Below are 18,581 nucleotides of genomic sequence, written 5' to 3'. Positions count from 1 at the left end.
CCCCACTTTCTAGTGTTCTTGCCCTCCCAAGGCAGAGCCCACTCTTGGGGTTATACCCAGGGTGGGATTCTCCCACAGTGCGACTGGTCACATGACAAGTCATGAGCATGACTCACACCTAAGGGCCCTCTCAGAGGAGGAGGTACCAGCCATGGCTGGTGACGGGCATCGTGAGGATTGGCGCAGCCACAGCCGGGCAGGTCTCCCCCCTCGGTCATCCCCTCTTCCTGCCCTTGAACCTGGGAATGCCAGGCCCGGCCACTGCCTTCTCTGTGAGGACCTTGCGTGCACCCTCTTCTCTCCAGTGTGACCCACCCGACCCCTTGTTCTCTGCCCTCTCTCTTTGTTGTGGCCAGGATGAAGCGGGCACAGTTTGGGCCCCATGACTGGCTGTCCTTGCCAGTGCCGCCGGGACCCAGCTGGTTGCTGGTGGACAGCCTGGAGCCTGAGACGGCTTACCAGTTCAGCGTCCTGGCCCAGAACAAGCTGGGGACCAGCGCCTTCAGCGAGGTGGTCACTGTGAACACTTTAGGTGAGGGCCCGGGGCCCGGGCTGTCTGGAGGCTGTTTCCCGGAGGAGCTGGGGGGAGAGGTGGTAAGAGCGGTGGCCCAAGCAGCGAACATGTGTGGTCTACTGCGTGCTGGCACCTTGCTAAGTGCTTCACATAATCGTGTCATTGATCTCCCAGTATGGACTTGTACTCTTCTGTGGGCTTTGTCCAGTCTCAGAACACTTTTGGCCAGATTCCTGTTGTGTTTTTAGATGGAAGGAGGCTTAGAATTGTATTCTTCCTTGTGAGGCCACATGTTTGCAACTTCTGTGGCTTTGCAGGGGAGATTGGGACCCCTTCCTCCTGGGCCCCGCCTGCAGACCCGTTCCTTTGGCCCCGGCCCTGTGCGGTGGCAGGCGTGCGGCCGACTCTAGCTGTGGAGTCATCTAGGACATGCCAGCTCTTCCTTCCTGGATCCAGTTGCTCACTTCTCCCTGCCTAGCACGGTTGCATCTGCTGTCCTCTGAGGCGGGAGGGAGGGCCGCTGGGAACAGGCTCTTTGCAGATGGAGTGGGCGGCACGACCCCGCCTGTTCCTCAATCCTCTCCTGAACAGCCGCCAAGGTGGGCTGCAGGGTGGGATGCTCACCCCGGCTCTCAGAGCCTCTGCTGGGCCTCATTGTGTCCCCCCAGGCCAGGAAGGGAATTGAGAGTGACCAGGGCGCTGTGAGAAGATACGCCCAGCTCCTTGGAAGAGCGCAAAAGGGACTTTGATTCCCTTGCATTCTTCCTTCTTCCCTCTTTCCCATTTCCTCCCTTTTGAGGTTCATGACTCCCCCGTGCATGTTCTTTAGCAGAACCCTGAATGCAGAATCGTGACTCTCTGGCTCCCCTGGCCCTGACCTCCCTCCCCTCTTGTCCCGGAAATGATGTGCGCGGGAGCGTGGGGTCCATGGCGACCTCGGTGCTCTGATGCCATCTCTGTTCTCCCTCTCCCTGCCGCAGCATTCCCTATTACAACTCCAGAACCCCTGGTGCTGGTCACCCCACCAAGGTGCCTCATAGCTAACCGGACTCAGCAGGGTGTGCTCCTGTCCTGGCTCCCGCCTGCCAACCACAGCTTTCCCATTGACCGCTACATCATGGAGTTCCGCGTCGGCGAGCGCTGGGAGATGCTTGACGATGCCATCCCGGGCACCGACGGAGAGTTCTTTGCCAAGGATCTGTCACAGGTGAGGGCCTTGCTTTTCCTTGCTGCTTCTTCCCAAATTGTGGAAGTGACGTGACTCTTTGAGTGACGTGACGTGAAGCTTTGAGTGACCTGCTCAGGTTAGGAGGTCAAGCCGCATGCTGCACCTCCTCACCACCGTTCCTGGGTTCTCCAGGTCTGCTGCTGAGGCTTGGACTCCTCAGATCATGGCTGCAGAGGTTCCACAGATTCAGGGCCAGCTTGGTGGCCGTGGGGACTTGTGCTGCATTGAGGATTTTCCCCAAGCTCTGACACATGCGGGGCAGGGAAGGGAGAGAGGCCAGCATGGACAGACAGATCACTGACCTCAGCTCCCTGTTGAGTTTCACCTGGGCGGGACAGGACGAGTCCCAGAAGGATTGTCTTGTAGGTTTGCCCGGGAAAGGGACCCCTCTTTTAACAATTTAGAACCCCTGGAGGAAGGCGCATTATCTGTTTTTCCAGCTGATCCTCTTTAAACTTGGATCTCTCTCTGGCTGGGGAGAGGAAGCAGCTTTTCTCATGGACAGGGACGATCTCATCTCTTTTTCTCCCTTCCTTCCCTGGGCACTCATTTAGTGGCATGCTGCAGTTGGCTCATGGTGGCCCTTGAGAGCCCGCTGTGCGTATCTCTTCCCACCTCTCTCAGTGATCTCACGTTCTCAGCTTGAAACCAGCCACGGTGGGAGTGTTTACACACAGCATTGGCCACTGCTACCAGTCACTTACCGTCAGACACTGAGCGGTGCTTAGTGCGTGGGGCTCCCCCTTCCGTGCGAGGCCATGTGCAGGACCAGAGGTGGAGGGGCAGTGGTTGTCTCAGGTCCCTCGGCTGACAGCGTGTTGTCCCTGGGGCTGTAGGACACGTGGTACGAGTTCCGGGTTCTGGCCGTCATGCAGGATCTGATCAGCGAGCCCAGCAACATCGCCGGCGTCTCCAGCACAGGTACTTTGGGGTTGGGGCTTCTCTTACAACCACGAAGACGTAAGCCCCGGAGCCGCATGGGAGTCCCTTTGCTAAACAGCTAATAGAGGAGGAGAGGCTGGATTGGAAACCGTGTGAGTCACGGCATTCCTTAAGCCCGCCAGATCCCAGCTTCCGTGATGCGTGGGATTTTATCCAACTTAGGCTTCGGACACACCTGTAAGATAGCCACGTAAAGAAATTCAACTAATCTTACAGTGATCAAAAAGGACTTGATTTAAGCGCTACTTGCTTTGCATTGGTTTCTTCTAGTGCTATACTCTGGAATGCGGGTGGGGCCGTGAATCTGTGGGAAGGAACAACAGGTCAAGCATTTATTGAATGCCTGTTACAGACTTCTTTATAATTACATGGGTTTTATTTGGAAAATTGTTGTTTGTTGTTGTTTGCCTCCCTTCCTTCCTCTCCCTAGATCTTTTCAGGCTAAATAAAGCCATCTCCCTAGCATTTTCTCCATTTATCTTCCTTTCTCTTGGCCCTGGTCCCATTGCTACACATCTCTCCAGCTACAGTTCCTGAAACGTCGCAGGGCCCCTCCCCGAGTGAAGGAGCATCCTTGCTATGGGGAGAGCAGGCAGGCAACGGCGCCACCTCCTTAGGCGCTGCCTGCCCAGAACCCCCGGGACCGGGACCGGGTGGCAAGGATCTCGGCCAAGGAGCCGGTGCAGCAGCACTCGGCAGCGTTAGGAAGGCACCGCTGTGGGCAGCCTGCAGGGAGGGGAGGGCCGGAGTGGCAGGAGATCGCAGGGGCAGGAGTGGGGTGTGATTTCTGCCTCTTCCCTTAGGGGTCAGCAGACTTTTTTAAAAGACAAGGCTGTCCTCCTATAGGCAGCAGAACCGGAGTCCTTCTGTCTTGGCTTCTCTCCAGGAAGAGACTCAAAGGTGGAGGAACAGCCCAGGCCAGAGTAGAAGACTTGAGCGTTTTGCAGGCTCATCTCAGTGGACTGTTCTGTTTCCGGTAGCTTTGTGCCCGGCTCCCGGAAGGAAACACGCCTAGTCAGACGATTCCACATGGGTGAATGAGGACGCGGCGACCTCAGCATTCCCTGTATTTAGGTCTCCCCTTTCCGAAGGCTGTAGCGTTCATTTTCCACTCAACCAATCAGCATAATTTCAATTATTTTTATCCATTATTATTATTGATGTAGCAATGAATTCTGGCCAAATATATCACAATATATCGATTTTCCCTGTGATGAAGCTGGAGTGGCACTTACTGATGTCACTGTCCTGTGGGTATAATACACAGGCCGGGGGCTAGTCCTGGCTGTGTCATTAATGAGCTCCGTGAATTTGGACATGAAGGGGGCCTCAGTTCTTTACCTAGGAAGAGACAGTTGGGCCTGTCTCTGCTGTCCCTTCCAGCGGTAGCATTCTTCTGTACCTGAGAGGACCAGAGTATGCTGATCCTCCCTGTAGAAAGCTGCACGCCTGTACTGTGAGGGGTTAAAAGATGGGTGGATCTGAATTCTATTGTAATAATCCCTCTCCCTGCTATACTATTTTACCTTCAAGGTGCCATCATACCTGGGCTCTCATTTTGTAGAGACAGCATGGTGGAAGGCAGAAGATCCCAGATTGGAAGTCAGAACAACTGGGTTCTGCTTTGGCACTGATGGCAGTGTCTGCATAAGCAAGTCTCTCCAGCTAAGCAAGTCAGAGCTTTTTCATTTAGCGAGTGGGAACAATACGTGTGCTCTGTCTACTTCATGGGGGTAATGCGAGAAGGCCCAATAACATGCATGGAAGTGCTTTGCAAAATGTCAAGCACCAGCGAGTACAGATTATCGCTGAAGTAAGGCATAGATGTCTGTCTTTTTCAGAAGCTATGCGAAGATCACTCGACTCCTGCAGACCCTCCCCTTCTCCCTCGCCATGTTGCCGTGCAGGATTCTCCAGTTAGAGCTGAGCATGGGGCCTGAGCCTCAGTGCTGCCTGTCCCACAGTGGCAGGGCAGGATACTTGAGGGCTGTGTGTTAGGGCCGGTGGCGGCCCAGGGGAGGGATGGACTCAAGCGCTCTCTGCCCTCCCTGCAGACATCTTCCCGCAGCCGGACCTGACCGCGGACGGGCTGGCACGGCCTGTGTTGGCTGGAATCGTAGCTACCATCTGCTTCCTGGCAGCTGCCATCCTGTTCAGCACCCTGGCCGCCTGCTTTGTCAACAAGCAGCGCAAGCGTAAGCTCAAGCGCAAAAAAGGTGGGTGTCGGTCCCCTTCCCCACCTAGCCTGAGTTCAGATGCTCCCCATCGGGAGAGATGGACCATTTTTAGCATGAACTCCCCTTGGAAATAGGGACGTTGGGGTCTTGTGGGTAGAGCTGCCAATGGGACTTGATTTGAAAAAGGGAGTAAGGAAGCAGGGGTAGTGGGGAGAGGCTGACGGGGCCCGAGCCAGCGCAAAGGCAGGGCCTGGGTGGGCACAGGCTTCTGAGCTAAGCCCAGAGATGCCCGACGTGAAGGCAGCTCCTTCCCTCTGCGCTTGCTGTGGCCCTGCTCCTGGGCAGGAGGAGGCCGAGCTGCTGGCGGCTCAGGCCTCAGTGGGCTCTGTCCTCTTCTCTTCTCTTCCAGACCCTCCACTCTCCATCACTCACTGCAGGAAGAGCCTGGAGTCGCCGTAAGTGTCTCTCACCCTAGGAGAACCGTACAGTGGGATGTGGGGAGGAGGTAGAGGGCGTGCACAGGTGGATGGTTTGCCTTGCCTAGCCCCAGTTCCGAGTTTCTAAGCTGTTGACTGTTAACTGACCCACTGAGAGAGGGAGCGGTAGAGTAACAATCCAAATGAGCGAATGATCCATTCCTCTCTAACCTTGGAAGGTATTTCTCTGATTTGTTTCCATCCTAACAGATAGGCCTTCTTAATATGTCTTGCTTTAGTCAGTATTAAAATGCGCTTGTGCTTCCCGCACAAGCCGGGGATGAAGCTGCAGGCGTGCTTGGGCGGGGGTGCCAAACGTGGGCAGGCCAGAGTGAAAGCACAAGGGGTGTTCATTGCAAAGAAGGCTGAGGCACATCTAGACAATGGAGAGTCGGCCAAAGTATCTCTCAGCAAGAGACGCAGCTGGTTTTCTCCAGCATCACCTTCTTAGGACTTAGTTGTTTGTTGGGAGAAGGGCGGGAAGTCCCAGGCCAGCATGCCCCTGCGCCTCATGGCCCCCTGGCTCTCGCTCCTTGCAGCTTGTCCTCCGGCAAGGTGAGCCCGGAGAGCATCCGGACACTCCGGGCCCCGTCAGAGTCCTCCGACGACCAGGGCCAGCCCGCAGCCAAGAGGATGCTGAGCCCCACCCGGGAGAAGGAGCTGTCACTGTACAAGAAGACCAAGAGGGCCATCAGCAGCAAGAAGTACAGCGTGGCCAAGGCCGAGGCAGAGGCAGAGGCCACCACCCCCATCGAGCTCATCAGCAGGGGGCCCGACGGCCGCTTTGTGATGGACCCTGCTGAGATGGAGCCCTCGATGAAGAGCAGGCACATTGAGGGCTTCCCCTTCGCGGAAGAGACGGACATGTACCCGGAGTTCCGCCAGTCGGACGAGGAGAATGAGGACCCGCTGGTGCCCACATCTGTGGCTGCCCTCAAGTCCCAGCTGACCCCTCTGTCATCCAGCCAGGAGTCCTACCTGCCACCACCAGCATACAGCCCTCGGTTCCAGCCCCGTGGGCTGGAGGGTCCCAGCGGCCTGGAGGGTCGGCTCCAGGCCACAGGCCAGGCCAGGCCCCCTGCCCCCCGGCCCTTCCACCACGGCCAGTATTATGGGTACCTCAGCAGCAGCAGCCCTGGGGAGGTCGAGCCACCCCCCTTCTACGTGCCAGAAGTGGGCAGCCCCCTGAGCTCTGTCCTGTCATCCCCTCCCCTGCACAGCGAGGGGCCCTTCGGGCACCCCACCATCCCTGAGGAGAACGGAGAGAATGCTTCCAACAGCACGCTGCCCTTGACTCAGACGCCTACAGGAGGGCGCTCCCCTGAGCCCTGGGGCCGGCCAGAATTCCCCTTTGGGGGGCTGGAAGCCCCAGCCATGATGTTCCCCCACCAGCTGCACCCCTGTGACGTCGCCGAGAGTCTGCAGCCCAAGCCCTGCCTCCCCCGAGGACTGCCCCCCAGCTCCCTGCAGGTGCCCGCGGCCTACCCGGGCATCCTGTCCCTGGAGGCACCCAAGGGCTGGGCGGGCAAGTCGCCCGGCAGGGGCCCTGTCCCAGTGCCCCCCGCCGCCAAGTGGCAGGACAGACCTATGCAACCTCTGGCGAGCCAAGGGCAGCTAAGACATACCAGCCAAGGTATGGGCATACCCGTGTTGCCTTACCCCGAGCCGGCCGAGCCGGGGGGGCAGGGTGGCCCCAGCACATTTGGCCTGGACACCCGGTGGTATGAGCCCCGGCCCCGGCCCAGCCCTCGGCAGGCCAGGCGCGCCGAGCCTAGTTTACATCAAGTGGTGCTACAGCCCTCCCGGCTCTCACCTCTGACCCAAAGCCCCCTCAGCTCCCGCACCGGCTCCCCAGAGCTCGCTGCCCGTGCCCGGCCTCGCCCGGGCCTGCTGCAGCAGGCGGAGATGTCGGAGATCACCCTGCAGCCGCCAGCTGCGGTCAGCTTCTCCCGCAAGTCCACGCCGTCCACGGGCTCCCCTTCCCAGAGCAGCCGCAGCGGGAGCCCCAGCTACCGGCCCGCCATGGGCTTCACCACTCTGGCCACAGGTTACCCTTCCCCTCCGCCGGGCCCTGCGCCTGCCGTGCCTGGGGACAACTTGGATGTGTTTGGACAGACACCTTCCCCTCGAAGGATGGGGGAAGAACTGCTCCGACCGGAGCCCCCGCCACCCACATTACCTACTTCAGGGTGAGTGTGCGCAGCATCTCCTGCCACCCGCACCTGATCAGCCTCCCTCCCCACATGCCGCCCTGCCCACACCCGTCCATCCACCCAATGACAGGGCTTGTTCGGACATGCTGCAGCATCCCCTCGGGAGAGCAGTCTGGCCACCACGGCCACGGCCTTGGCAGGCTGTGGGCACGGGCTGGCGGGGCTTACCTGCCCAGGTGCCCTGCCAGAAATGTGAGGGATCTTCTCCACCCGGCCTAGAGCTCCCAGAGGCCCACAGTGTTCCTGGGAGCGGCTCACCGGAGAAAGGGGGGCATGGTGTATCAGAGCAAGTGGCTTCTGAGGGGACGCCCAGCCCCTCTTGGCGTTGAGGGCTCTCCGCGTCCCCGCGATCCTGGCTTCGGGCAGTGGTGTGTCCAGCCTCCTTTTCCTCCCGGCCGCTCCTCCTTGCTAAGTAGGACCACACCAGAGCCTGACTTCCCAGGACCACCAGGCCAGGCGCCTCCTGTCCAAACTCTGCCCCTCGGCAGCATTTGTGAGCGCCGGACTCCAGCCCCCTCCACGGCCTCTCCTGGAGTGGTGCATCCTGGAGGCGCCGAGAAAAGTGTCAGGCCTTGTGACCGTGTGCGGGAGCCACACCCCCATGCCCCCTGTGTGCCTCGCAGGAAGCTGCAGAGAGACAGACAGACAAGCTCCCGCGATCAGCCTGCCTGAGAGAGCAGTCTCTAAACTGTAGCAGCTGGTATTCCAGGTACCAGGGCCTGGACACCTGTCTGTGCCTCCTCTTCTCTCGTCTTCTGCCCTGCCCTCCCCCCTCCTCTCCAGTCAGTCTTTCTCTCTGCCCGTCTTCCTTCGCCATCACCTCTGAGTTGGCCCGACTTGCTCAGAAGAGCCTGCCACGTCTCTGTAGTGCCCCTGGATGCCCTCCCCCCTCGCCCCTCTCTTCTCTCTCTCTCTCTCTCTCTCTTTTTCTCTCTCTGGCTCCGTCCTTTGGTCTCTCTTCTTGATGTAGCCGCCTGTGGAGGGGAGCAGAGAGTTCCAGAGCAGGCTGGCCTGGTGGTAGGCAGGATGGGGGTGGCCGAGGAGGGAGCCCCGTGCTCTCCCCTGCCCTCGTCCCCCACCCTCTCTGGTACCTGGAAGTGCAAGCTCACCTCCCACCCTCAGCCCACGCGGGCTGCTGGGGAGGAGAAGGGTGCGGCGCGGGTGGCGGGCACAGGAGAGCTCCAGCTAGGCCCGCCTCTGCCTGCGCAGAAGCTGTCGTGGCAGCCCTGTGTGTGCTTGTGCAGCCGCTCATCTGCTTCCTCCCATCGTGCGTCTGGGTCTCGTCTCTCTCCTCTCCTCCCTCACCCATTCTCTGGCCTCGCCTGTCGGTGCTCGCTGTGCTCCCCCCCTGCTTCCCTCTGGGTGTGCGTGGGCAGTTGCCCCCGGCCGGTGTTGATAACTGCTTTGTTTCTGATTGATCTCAGCTATCTGGGCAGTGTTGTCGAGACAAGCCTCTCCTCAGCTCAATAGGTAAGGGAGCTCCTCGGCTGGGCGGGCGGGGGCGGGCAGGCGGACGGGGCTTTGGCAGGGCCATTGCTTCCTGGACAGGGGATCCAAACCATGTCCCCTCACCGCCCTGTGGGGTGGCAGTGCCGCTCCTCGATCCCCATGGCTTCTGGGTTCCCCATATCCTGCCGCTCCGGCTGCCTCACCGGGCCATGCTTGCTCGGGCGCCCGCCTCGCTGCAGCTTCTGGCCCCCACCCCCCATGTCCAGCGCCCCCCAGAGCCCCTGTAGGTCCCCTCACTCAGACACTTCGCCAGCCTGCTGCCAACACACCTAGGGCCTCCCCCAGAAGCCCAGGGCCCTGCATGTGCCCCTAGGGACCCAGATGCCCAGCATTGGTTTGGCATCCCTGCACCCTTGGGGCCTACCGTGGGGCCCCTGGTGTCCAGGAACAGCCCCCCGCCCTGTTCTCCCAGCAGTCTCAAGCATAGTGTCCCCCTTCCTGCCTCCCCAAACCCCTAAAGGCTCTTCTGGGGTGGCTGCTCCCTCACTGCCTTCTTGAGCTCTTCACATTAGGGCCTCTCCAGGAGCACTGCATTGACGTGTGGCCCACATCTTCCCTCAAGAGCGGGTCTTCCTCAGGGTCAGGTCACCTGAAGTCCTGCCAGGGCAAGAGCAGGGAAGTGTCACCACTTCCCTGTGCCCCTTGCATTCTCATCCTGTTCTTGGTTGTCACAGGACTGAAATGTGACCTCACCCTCGGGTCCAAATTGCTTTTAAGATCCCTGTAGTAGCCGTGCTGACTCCCTTGGGTCATGCTGTAGGGAAAGGATCTCGGGAGGACCTCCCCAGGGGGAGAGGGCAGGTGTCCCTGCGGCAGAAGGGAGCTGGTGAGAGGAGAAAACCCCCAGGGATCAGCACTGCGTCCCTCCCTCTGCCCCGCCAGGGCTGACCCTCCTCTAGCGGCCTTCCAGGTGGAAGCTAAAGGAACGTGGGCATTTTAGGGACTATCAAGTCTCTTAAAGAGGGTTAGGGCCACCTGAGGCTCACTCTCTCTCAAGTAACCTAGAGGTGCTCGTTTTTCCTATAGCCTCCATTGCCCGTGCCCCCGGGAACGTGCCCATGCAGGCAGTGGGCACCTGGGGGCAGAGAGTGAGCTTCCAGCCTGGGTGCCCTTGGCTTTTCCAGGCAAAAAGTAGCTACATCCTTTCTACCTAGAGATGTCCAGGGAGGCTGATTCCCCTAACTCAGGACTGTTAATCTCGTGCAGTCATAGGAGTGGCCTCCCATAAAGAGGACTGCCTTGGCTTGTCTTTATGATCTGCGGCTATGAAATTGTCAGCAGCCCAGAGGTCCCGGAATTGAGGGGAGGCTGTCGGGAGCCACACGCCGCAGCCACGGCAGGGAGCAAGCGAGCGTTCATGAGCTCACCTGCTGTGGGGCGCCCTCCACCTCCCCCATTCTCCCTCCCTGTGCCCTGGAGGTGTGTGCGCTCTAGACCAGCACTCACCCAGCTTCTAGAAGCTTCCTGGACTCCATTCTCTTTTGTTATTTCCTCTCTCCCTCACCAGACTCTGTTGGCCCCCTCTCTCCCCAGGGCCCCCACTGGGCCAGACCTGAGAGCCCAGCTAGCCTGTCGCTGCTGTGGCAAACCCAGAAACCAGGGGCAGCGATGATGGACCGTTGTTCCTCTCCCGGGCCTGGCCGCACCCCAGCCTAGGAGAAGGAAATCCTCCTGCCTCCTTCAGGTCAGCCCTTGCTGGTGCCGGCAGCAGGAGCCCTCGCTCTGCTGCTTGCTGAGAGCCTCCCGGGGTGCGGTAGCTGCTGGGCCGTGGGCGCCGCAGGCTCCTCCGTAGATGCTGTCTTCATGCTGCGCCTTTGCATGTGTCCCACTTGGTCTTGCTTGGAGAAGTTGTGACACCTCTTGTCTACGTGCGTTCTCGCTGTTTCTTTTCCCTTCAGTTTCTTTCCTGTTCCTTCTGCCCGTGCCTGTAGTTGTTTCCTCGCCTCTCCGCTTTTCTCTCTCCTTTTTTCTCCTCTTCTTAACTCCTATCTCAACGTGGGGAGTTGGCCTGTCCCATTTGTGGACTACGGGGTGGCCGAGCCAATCCTTAGCCCCCCGTGTGGTACTAGTAGTGCCCTGTCCCCACATCTCCTTCCAATCCCCTTCCCAGTTAAGACCTGCAGTGACCTCCGCGAGGCCTCGGTCCGGGAACATGGGTGTGGCTAGGGGAGCCGTAGGAAGGAGCCCCGCTTTGGAAACAAGCCCTGCTGAGTTCCGAGGCGGAGCACCGGGCCTGAGCGCTGACCCCACTGGCAAGGTCCCACCTTGCAGTTAGGCTGGGTGGGCGCAGACCTGCAGACCCCTGGCTTTCCACGTGGACGTGGAGGATGCATTTGCCTTTTCTCTGGCTGGGGCTTGTACACAAGTGGACTTCCTCTGCCTCCCATCCGCAGTGCATAATCAGGCAAGCGAAGTTTGCTCTCAGGCAGTTAGAAGAGGAGGGAAATGCTGTCTAAGCCACTGCTTGACCCTGGTGATCGAGGGAGGATGAAACTGGGCGTTAATGGTCAGCTCCCCAGGCATGAAGGGCAGGAAATGTCCAGATGGGTTTTACTTTCCCATCCTGAGGTTTGCCTGAACCTGGCTGCATCTTTTCTCAGCTCCTCTGGGTAAGCAGAGAGCGAGGCAATTAAGACCACTTGGGCTACCTGGGCATGATTTCGGTTTTGTATGGATTTTTTGAAAAGAGAGAAAGAAAAAAAAGGAGCAATAAACTAAATTCTAGGCAATTTTTTGTAGTTCTGAACTGCAAGAAACACCACCAGGCCTAGGCTTTGAGGCCTTCCTCTGTCAGTAATACCCAGGCTTCCTGGGAGAAGGAAAGCCCCAGAGTTTGCACATTCCTGTATGTTTAGGAAGAATTTTGGCCAACTGGAAAGAGAACTGTGACCTCAACTTCTTGGAAAGCCCAGGGTTGGATTCTGTTGTATTAGGGTAATCTGTAGGTCAAAATCAGGTTCACGCAACAGCTTGGTTCTAGGGATACGATGGAGTTGCTTAACTCAAACTTCCCATTGTGGCATCAGGACCAAACCTGCATTATTGGAAGGGCCCTGGATGGACATCAGCAGTGGACATGGTCAGCCTTCCTAGAGAAGGGAGGCAGTTTGATTCCAGGAAGCCTTTACATGCTGTTGTAAAGTCTGTTGGAACACATTTCATGCCCGTCCTGCCAGACACTTGCTTACATTTCTTCCTCCTGCCTTGGGCAAGTGTCTTGGTGTGTCCAGGAGGCTTTTTCTGTCCTGTGGCTGTGTTTGAGCACTGAGCCAAGAATTGAAACAGGTGGGCAGCAGATATCCTGGAAGGGCTGTAGCTTGGCTGTTTCTCAAGGGAAAATTGGCTTCTACTTCTCAATGGATCATTACTGTTTGGGAATTTTTGTCTGAAGATAGAACTTCTGCCAGATTTTCCCTACCGCTGGTCTGTCTTACCCTGGCTCTGCCACTGAAGCAGAGAACATGAGTGACTAGCCACTCATGCACTGCGGGGCAGGTTTATCTCTCAGGTGTGGTGTGCATGCAGTGTTTTCTTCTATACAGCTTCTATAGCTGTGTTTATCGGGAAGAAGTTTTGAAGAGCAGTTTAGCCAAGAGGCTTGGTTCTCTCGCATGATAACTGGATTGCTGGACAAGTTGCTTAACCTCTCTAGACTTCAGTTTCTTCATCTGAAAAATGGGGCTCAATGTAGTACTTACCTTTTAGGGTTGCTACAAAGATTAAAGGCAGTTCTCCTAGAGAACATAGGACAGTGCCTCACATGGTAAGTTGTAAATCAGTGCTAGACGATAAAAGTGAAATAGATAGAAGTGGTAAATGTTGATTCTAACAACCATATCACTCTGGCAGCTTCACCTGGCTTGAAGACTCCACAGGGGGTCCCCTGTCCCAGTTTCTCTTGTGCCTTAGTGGACCGGGGTGGGGTTGGAGGCACTATTCGTGCATGCCGTGTGCCCGCACAGGCCCTGCGTTGCCTACCTTGTGCAGTCTTTCTGAAGAGGCTGGCCAGGACCAGAAGACAGAGGTCGATTTCGTGGGTGGGTTCATGTCTTTGATTTTCCTTTTAGGCAGCACGAAGAAGCCTTAGTCAAGGAGGGGGTGAAGACACTCCACTGGCATTGGCGAGGCACACTCCCTCCTGCCCTAGGCATGTCACCCTTTGTCTGCCTTCACATTCCCTGTCAGCTGTTGCCGGTGGCGCAGGATCTCTGTGGGTAGCCGGCGGGGTTTGTAAAAGAGGAAGGAAGGTGGCATTGACGTATTGGGTCTTTGGGGGAGACTTCTGACGGTGAGCTGGACCACTTTCCCATGGGAAGCATATGCCTGTGTGAGCTGCTTAGCTCTGCTGTCAGGGGCTACGGGAAATGAAGACATTGTCTCTGACCTGAACTTTGAGGGAGTTTCTTGATACTACCTTATGGACCAAAGGACTATAGATTGATGACATCCCTCAAGGAAGATGGAGGTCACTTCATTGCCAGTTAATGCAGGAATCCCCAGAGATGAGAGAGGCTTATCTACAGTTAGCTTGTGCGTTTCCTCTTCCCTCCTCCCTGCAAAGATACTTGATGTTGGGAGGTGAGCTGCAGTTTTCCCGTCCCTCTAACGTTTTTTGTCACCTCAGACAGCCTGCCTGCAGACCTCTGGGGACTTCTTTTGCCCTCACAGTGTTGTCTGTCCTACTTCTTTTAATCAGGATTTATCAAAAACCGATTGCATTGGAGATGGGGGAGAGAGATATGAAGGTTGAGGCGAGGAAGAGTGTGAGTCACATCCGTGCGTCATGGCCCTAGAGTGTCCCTGCTTCCCCGATCACGCGCTGATTGATACCAGCGCTGGTGGGAGACAGAGTGACCCATCATTCTCTTTCCCCCTTTGTTCCCCAGGCACCCAGTTGGGCTAACTTTGAGAAGAAATGGCATTGATAATGCGTTTTCTAGGTTTTCTTCCTTTATGACTCTTGAAAAATTCTCTCCAGTGTGCAGAGTGTCGCAGATCACCCCCTCCCCAGTCCTCTTCAGCCCCTTTGCTGCTACCTGGGCTGCTGCAGGGGCTCCAGGTGAATTGGTGACCACGTCCTAACCGTGCAGTCGACCCGCCACGCAAATGACAAAATCCATTTCACAATCACGGTGGAGACAGAGAGACTTGATACGTGTTCTCCTCTCCCAACCACCTCCCTTTCTCTGTGGGATCTTAAAATGCAGAGACCCCCTGACGCTTGTCACAGACGGCAAGGGCTCTGCAAGGCTGCCAGTCCCGGTGCTCTGTTGTAATCTCCTGCCACCCTCTTTTGTTCTCTTACATGGCTGGAAGGTCTGAGCCTCGTCTGCAGGTCAAGGAGACACCCTTGCTGAAACTGTGGTACATAGCAAGTATTTGTTGCCATCAGTTGCTGAGGTTCTGCCTGAATCTTGCAGCTGGAGGGGACGAGCCTGGTGAAGCCAGGTTTTGTGTCGTGTGTCTCACTGGGCGCCGGCTTTCTCATTCAGCCCTTCCCATCCCCCAGACGGGGGACTGTTGGTGGGGAGGGGGCTTGTTCACCTTCAGCTCTCATTTGCCCCTTACTTTTCATTCAAAGGTCTTGACTGTGATGATTTCTAGGAACTTCAGACATTGAACCTGCTTCCTTCTCTGCCACTGACGCATCCCAGCTTGAGTTACGTGGGACGGGGCTTATCGTTAAAGTCTCTCTCTCCCTTTCCTAGGGTCTTCTGGTTGCTCTGCGGGTGCGGTTCCGTCTGAGGTGGTCCATGCCGCTGGAGTTTTCTACAGGGTTTTCTTCCTTCCAGGAGCCATAGAAAGGCAGGTGTCAAGGAGCCTTTGTGGACACCTTGGGCTCCGTAGAACTGGACCCTGCCCTCCTGTGGGTCAGCCATCTGCCTTTCTTCCAGCCCCTCTTCAAAAGCTCCCTCATCTGGGAGCTGACCTGTCCTCTCTAATTGTCCCTTCCAGAACACTTCCACCTGCACCCGGGAACGCTGCTGCACCTGAGAGGCTGGAGGCTCTGAAATACCAACGGATAAAGAAGCCCAAAAAGTCATCCAAGGGCTCTTCGAAGTCAAAGAAACGATCCGGTAAATGGTGGGAAGGCTGTTCCTCTTTCCACCGTGCCTTGCCGTCATGAGGAGTGTTGGGCTCAGGCCCCAGCCTTGGGTTTTCTCTAGAGTTGAATCCCCCAGCTTCTCTTGTTCTTTATTTCTTTTTTAACACCAGTTTTTAAGTAATATACAAATGCAACTTTCATGTAAAAAACAAGAAAGATAAGGCTAAAATCTCTGATTGCCCTCCCAAGTTGTTTCCGCCCACCTAGGGAACCACGTGCCTTCAGAACCTTTTCTGTGCATACAGCTTTAGAAAATGTATCATATTGTTTTAATGTGTTTTGAAACAACATAAATATATATGCGTTTTTTTTTCACTGGGTGTAGTACACCTTCAAATATTTCCAGCTCCTTAAAAATTTCTCCTCCATTGTTTCAGGCCTTCTAGTTGAACACAGGCATGATGAAGCCCTGCTCGGTGCTCAGGGTACGTGGCGGCACAGGCCCAGCCTCTGCATGTCGGCCACGCTTGTCTCAGTGAGAGAGAGTGAAGCCTCTGTGTCATGCAAAGGGCCACGCGACTACAATATGTCTGATGTTTATCCAGCAGGGATAGGTAGCTTCTGAGACAGTGCAAAATAATCCAGCCCTCTTTTAGACTTTAGAAAATTCCTTAATATTTATCAGAGACTCTCTTGTCACCAGTGGTTTGGGGAGTGTTGTGGCAGGCTGTCTAGAAAGAATGTGGGACAGTATCTTTGCAGATCTTTGACAACTACTAGAGAGTAACTCTCTTTACAGATAGGGTTACAGAAGTGGCGCCCCTTGAATCTTTGGAAGGTGGTAATGACTTATTGATCACTTATCCTTTGGGTGGTCTTAGTAGCCTATCTGTTTACAGATGGGAATACTGAGGCAGAGAGAAAGGAAATGGGTTTTTTAGGGCTTGAGTGAGAAACTGGAGTCCAAAGCTAAATTTTCAACCCATTTAAGCCCATTTCAGTTTAAGATGCACACATATATATATATGTGTGTGTGTGTATATGTATATATAATTTATGTATTTATTCATTGCAAAAAGTCTCATCAGATGCCTATATTCTCTCTTGTTCTGATGGCAGTGGTCCTGTTACCTGTTCTATGTTCGCAACTCTCAAATGTCTGTCTTTAGCCCAGATCTCTTCCGTGAGGTCAAGTCTCATATTTCCAGTTGCCCACTGCAATGCACGTGGGTGTTTTATCAGCCTTTAAGATGTCTAAAATAGAGTTATCGATTATCCTCCCCGAACCTGCTTCTCCTCCGCTCTTGCCTTCACATCTTCCATCCAGTCTGCTCGGTAAGGTCTGCCGAGTCAGCAGCTCCAACCTAGCCTGAAACTGGCCCCTTTCCGCTGTTCCCGCAGCTACCCCTGCACTCTCAGCCGCTCTCCTCTCCTGCCTGGCTGCCCCGTCCTTGCACCCTGCACAGTGTATTCCACACACAGCCATCAGAGCGAGCTCTAGAACTCGTAACAGCAGCCTCACTCAGTCGTGAGCATGCGTGCCCTCCCCCCCCACACATGCGCGGGCGCACACACACACACACACACACACATACACACACACTTCTGATAAAACCTCCCAGAAGCTTCCATTGCAACCAGAACAGATTTCAAACTCCTGTGACACCCCATCCGTCTTTCTAGCCTCATCCTGCTCTGGCTGCGATGCGCTGCCTTCCATCTCGGGAACATGCCACGTTTGCTCTTAACTCAGGGCTTTTGCACGTGCCGTTCCTTCTGTTGGGAGTAATTTTCCTTCGGATCTGTGGAAGGCTCTCAAGTCAAGACTCGACTCACTCACGTGTTAACCCTTCAGGGAGCAGAAGTAGTGCGTCAGTTGTTTGCTATCACACCTTGTCTGTCTTTGCAGCACTTTCAGTATCTGCAAATTTTCCTTCTGTATTTTTTACGTCTTGACAGTTTGTCTCTTCCTCCCCACCCCCACACTAAAGTATAATCTTCTAGAAAGTAAAGACTTTCCAGCTGCATCCCCAGCAAGGTCATGAAGCAGAGAAGTGGCCCTGGCAGTCCAGGGAGCATCCAGGCCTGACTGTTGGATATGATTAAAACCTTGGGTGAAGTCTGTCCTTGCTTGGGGTGGGAGAGAAAAATGTATTGAGTCCTGACCTGTTCTTAGAAGCTCTGATCCCCAGTACCTGGGATGATGCCTGACACCCGGGAGGCACTAAAAAGCAATATGTGTAGATTGATTGACTAGCTCTGTGAATTGACAGAAAGAAAAATCATTCCCATCCAACTTTGACTCTCCTTCTCATGAGGTGAGCGGGGCTGGGTGGTTTGTTGCCTTGTGGTGAAGAAGGTGGTTTCTCTGCAGCAATGTGGTCCTGTCCTCCCTACACCCATGTGGTTCATTTGTTTTACTGTTGGAAACCCAGAATGTGTCCGTGGCAGGTGGAAGAGGTGAATGTGTGAGGCTGCACGCTTCCTTTTCACCCACTTCTTCTCTTTTCTCTTGCATACCTGTGCCCGTCTCCCTAGACGGTTCTGCCTCCCAGGCTCAGCAGCTTCCCAGCTCTCAGGTTCTGCGGCCCGATGAAGCTGTCTGCCTCCGAAAGAAGAAGAGACACTCTCGTCCCGACCCCTTTGCCCGGCTCTCAGACTTGTGTCACCGCCAGCTTCCGGAAGACCAGACAGCAATTCTCAACAGCGTGGACCACGACGACCCTGGCCATGCCACTCTGCTGTAACTTGGCCCCACTCTAAGTGTCCCCAGGGCGAGGTGATGGGCTCAGGGGGCAGGGAGGGACGTTGCGAGGGGACTTGTCCTCCTCTGAGCACTAGGGGGTGGCCCAGACCTCTGTTCCGTGTGCCCTTACTCCCGCTGGAGTGGAGGTCTCCCTCCAGATCCAGGCCAGCCGGCCGCGCCTCCAGGACGGAGGGCTGGGGCAGACCTTCTACCTGTGGGTCGAGGTCAGGAAGTGAATTGGGGACAGGGAGACATTTGTCTCTTCCCTTCCTCCCCCTGCTTCGTTAGATTGATTTTCTTCTCACTTCTTTCAATGTCTTTAGAAACGAAGAAGAGGAAAGCAGTGGTTTTTCCTGCTCTCTGCTTCTGTCTCAGTTTTCCAAGTCTTGGAAGAGGGCTGGACTTCCCTCCCATCTTCCAGACGCCGCTTATATATAGATATAGATACAAATGCATATGTATGTAGTATGTGGGCTTCTCTATGTGTATATATATGTACATTGAAGCAAAGTGCTGTTGCTCTCTGTGGTCAGCGCAGGCAGGAGGAGGGCAGTGGCCAGCTGGGGTTTGTGAGCAAGGCTGTCCAGAGCCGGCTGGGTGCCTGGCATCTGTCTCGGGGGATTCTTCCTCCTAGAGCAGGACTCATGCTTCTCCGCTGAATGCACTGTTTTTCTCCTACCTTCTCCCAGCCAGAGCAGAAATGGGGACTTGCTGTGATTACCGGCTGCTA

General features: G+C 55.8%; 1 protein-coding gene across 1 annotated transcript in view; it reads left to right on the top strand.

Annotated features, from left to right (window-relative positions):
- IGSF9B (immunoglobulin superfamily, member 9B) overlaps positions 1-18,311 on the top strand; it is a 45,036-nt gene extending 26,725 nt beyond the window's left edge. The window contains exons 13-20 of the mRNA XM_012644289.1: positions 357-532; positions 1,495-1,721; positions 2,579-2,663; positions 4,739-4,900; positions 5,271-5,316; positions 5,877-7,526; positions 15,015-15,136; positions 17,644-18,311. Coding sequence (XP_012499743.1) covers positions 357-532; positions 1,495-1,721; positions 2,579-2,663; positions 4,739-4,900; positions 5,271-5,316; positions 5,877-7,526; positions 15,015-15,136; positions 17,644-17,852 — 2,677 coding nt within the window. The 3' untranslated portion in view covers positions 17,853-18,311. The remainder of the gene's footprint in view (positions 1-356; positions 533-1,494; positions 1,722-2,578; positions 2,664-4,738; positions 4,901-5,270; positions 5,317-5,876; positions 7,527-15,014; positions 15,137-17,643) is intronic.
- Positions 18,312-18,581: the final 270 nt, after the last annotated feature.

Source organism: Propithecus coquereli, unplaced genomic scaffold (genome assembly GCF_000956105.1).
Source record: "Propithecus coquereli isolate 6110/MARCELLA unplaced genomic scaffold, Pcoq_1.0 Scaffold209, whole genome shotgun sequence".
NCBI classification, from domain to species: Eukaryota; Metazoa; Chordata; class Mammalia; order Primates; family Indriidae; genus Propithecus; species Propithecus coquereli.
The sequence above is the reverse complement of the archived record's forward strand: the minus strand, read 5'-3'. Positions and strand labels throughout refer to the sequence as shown.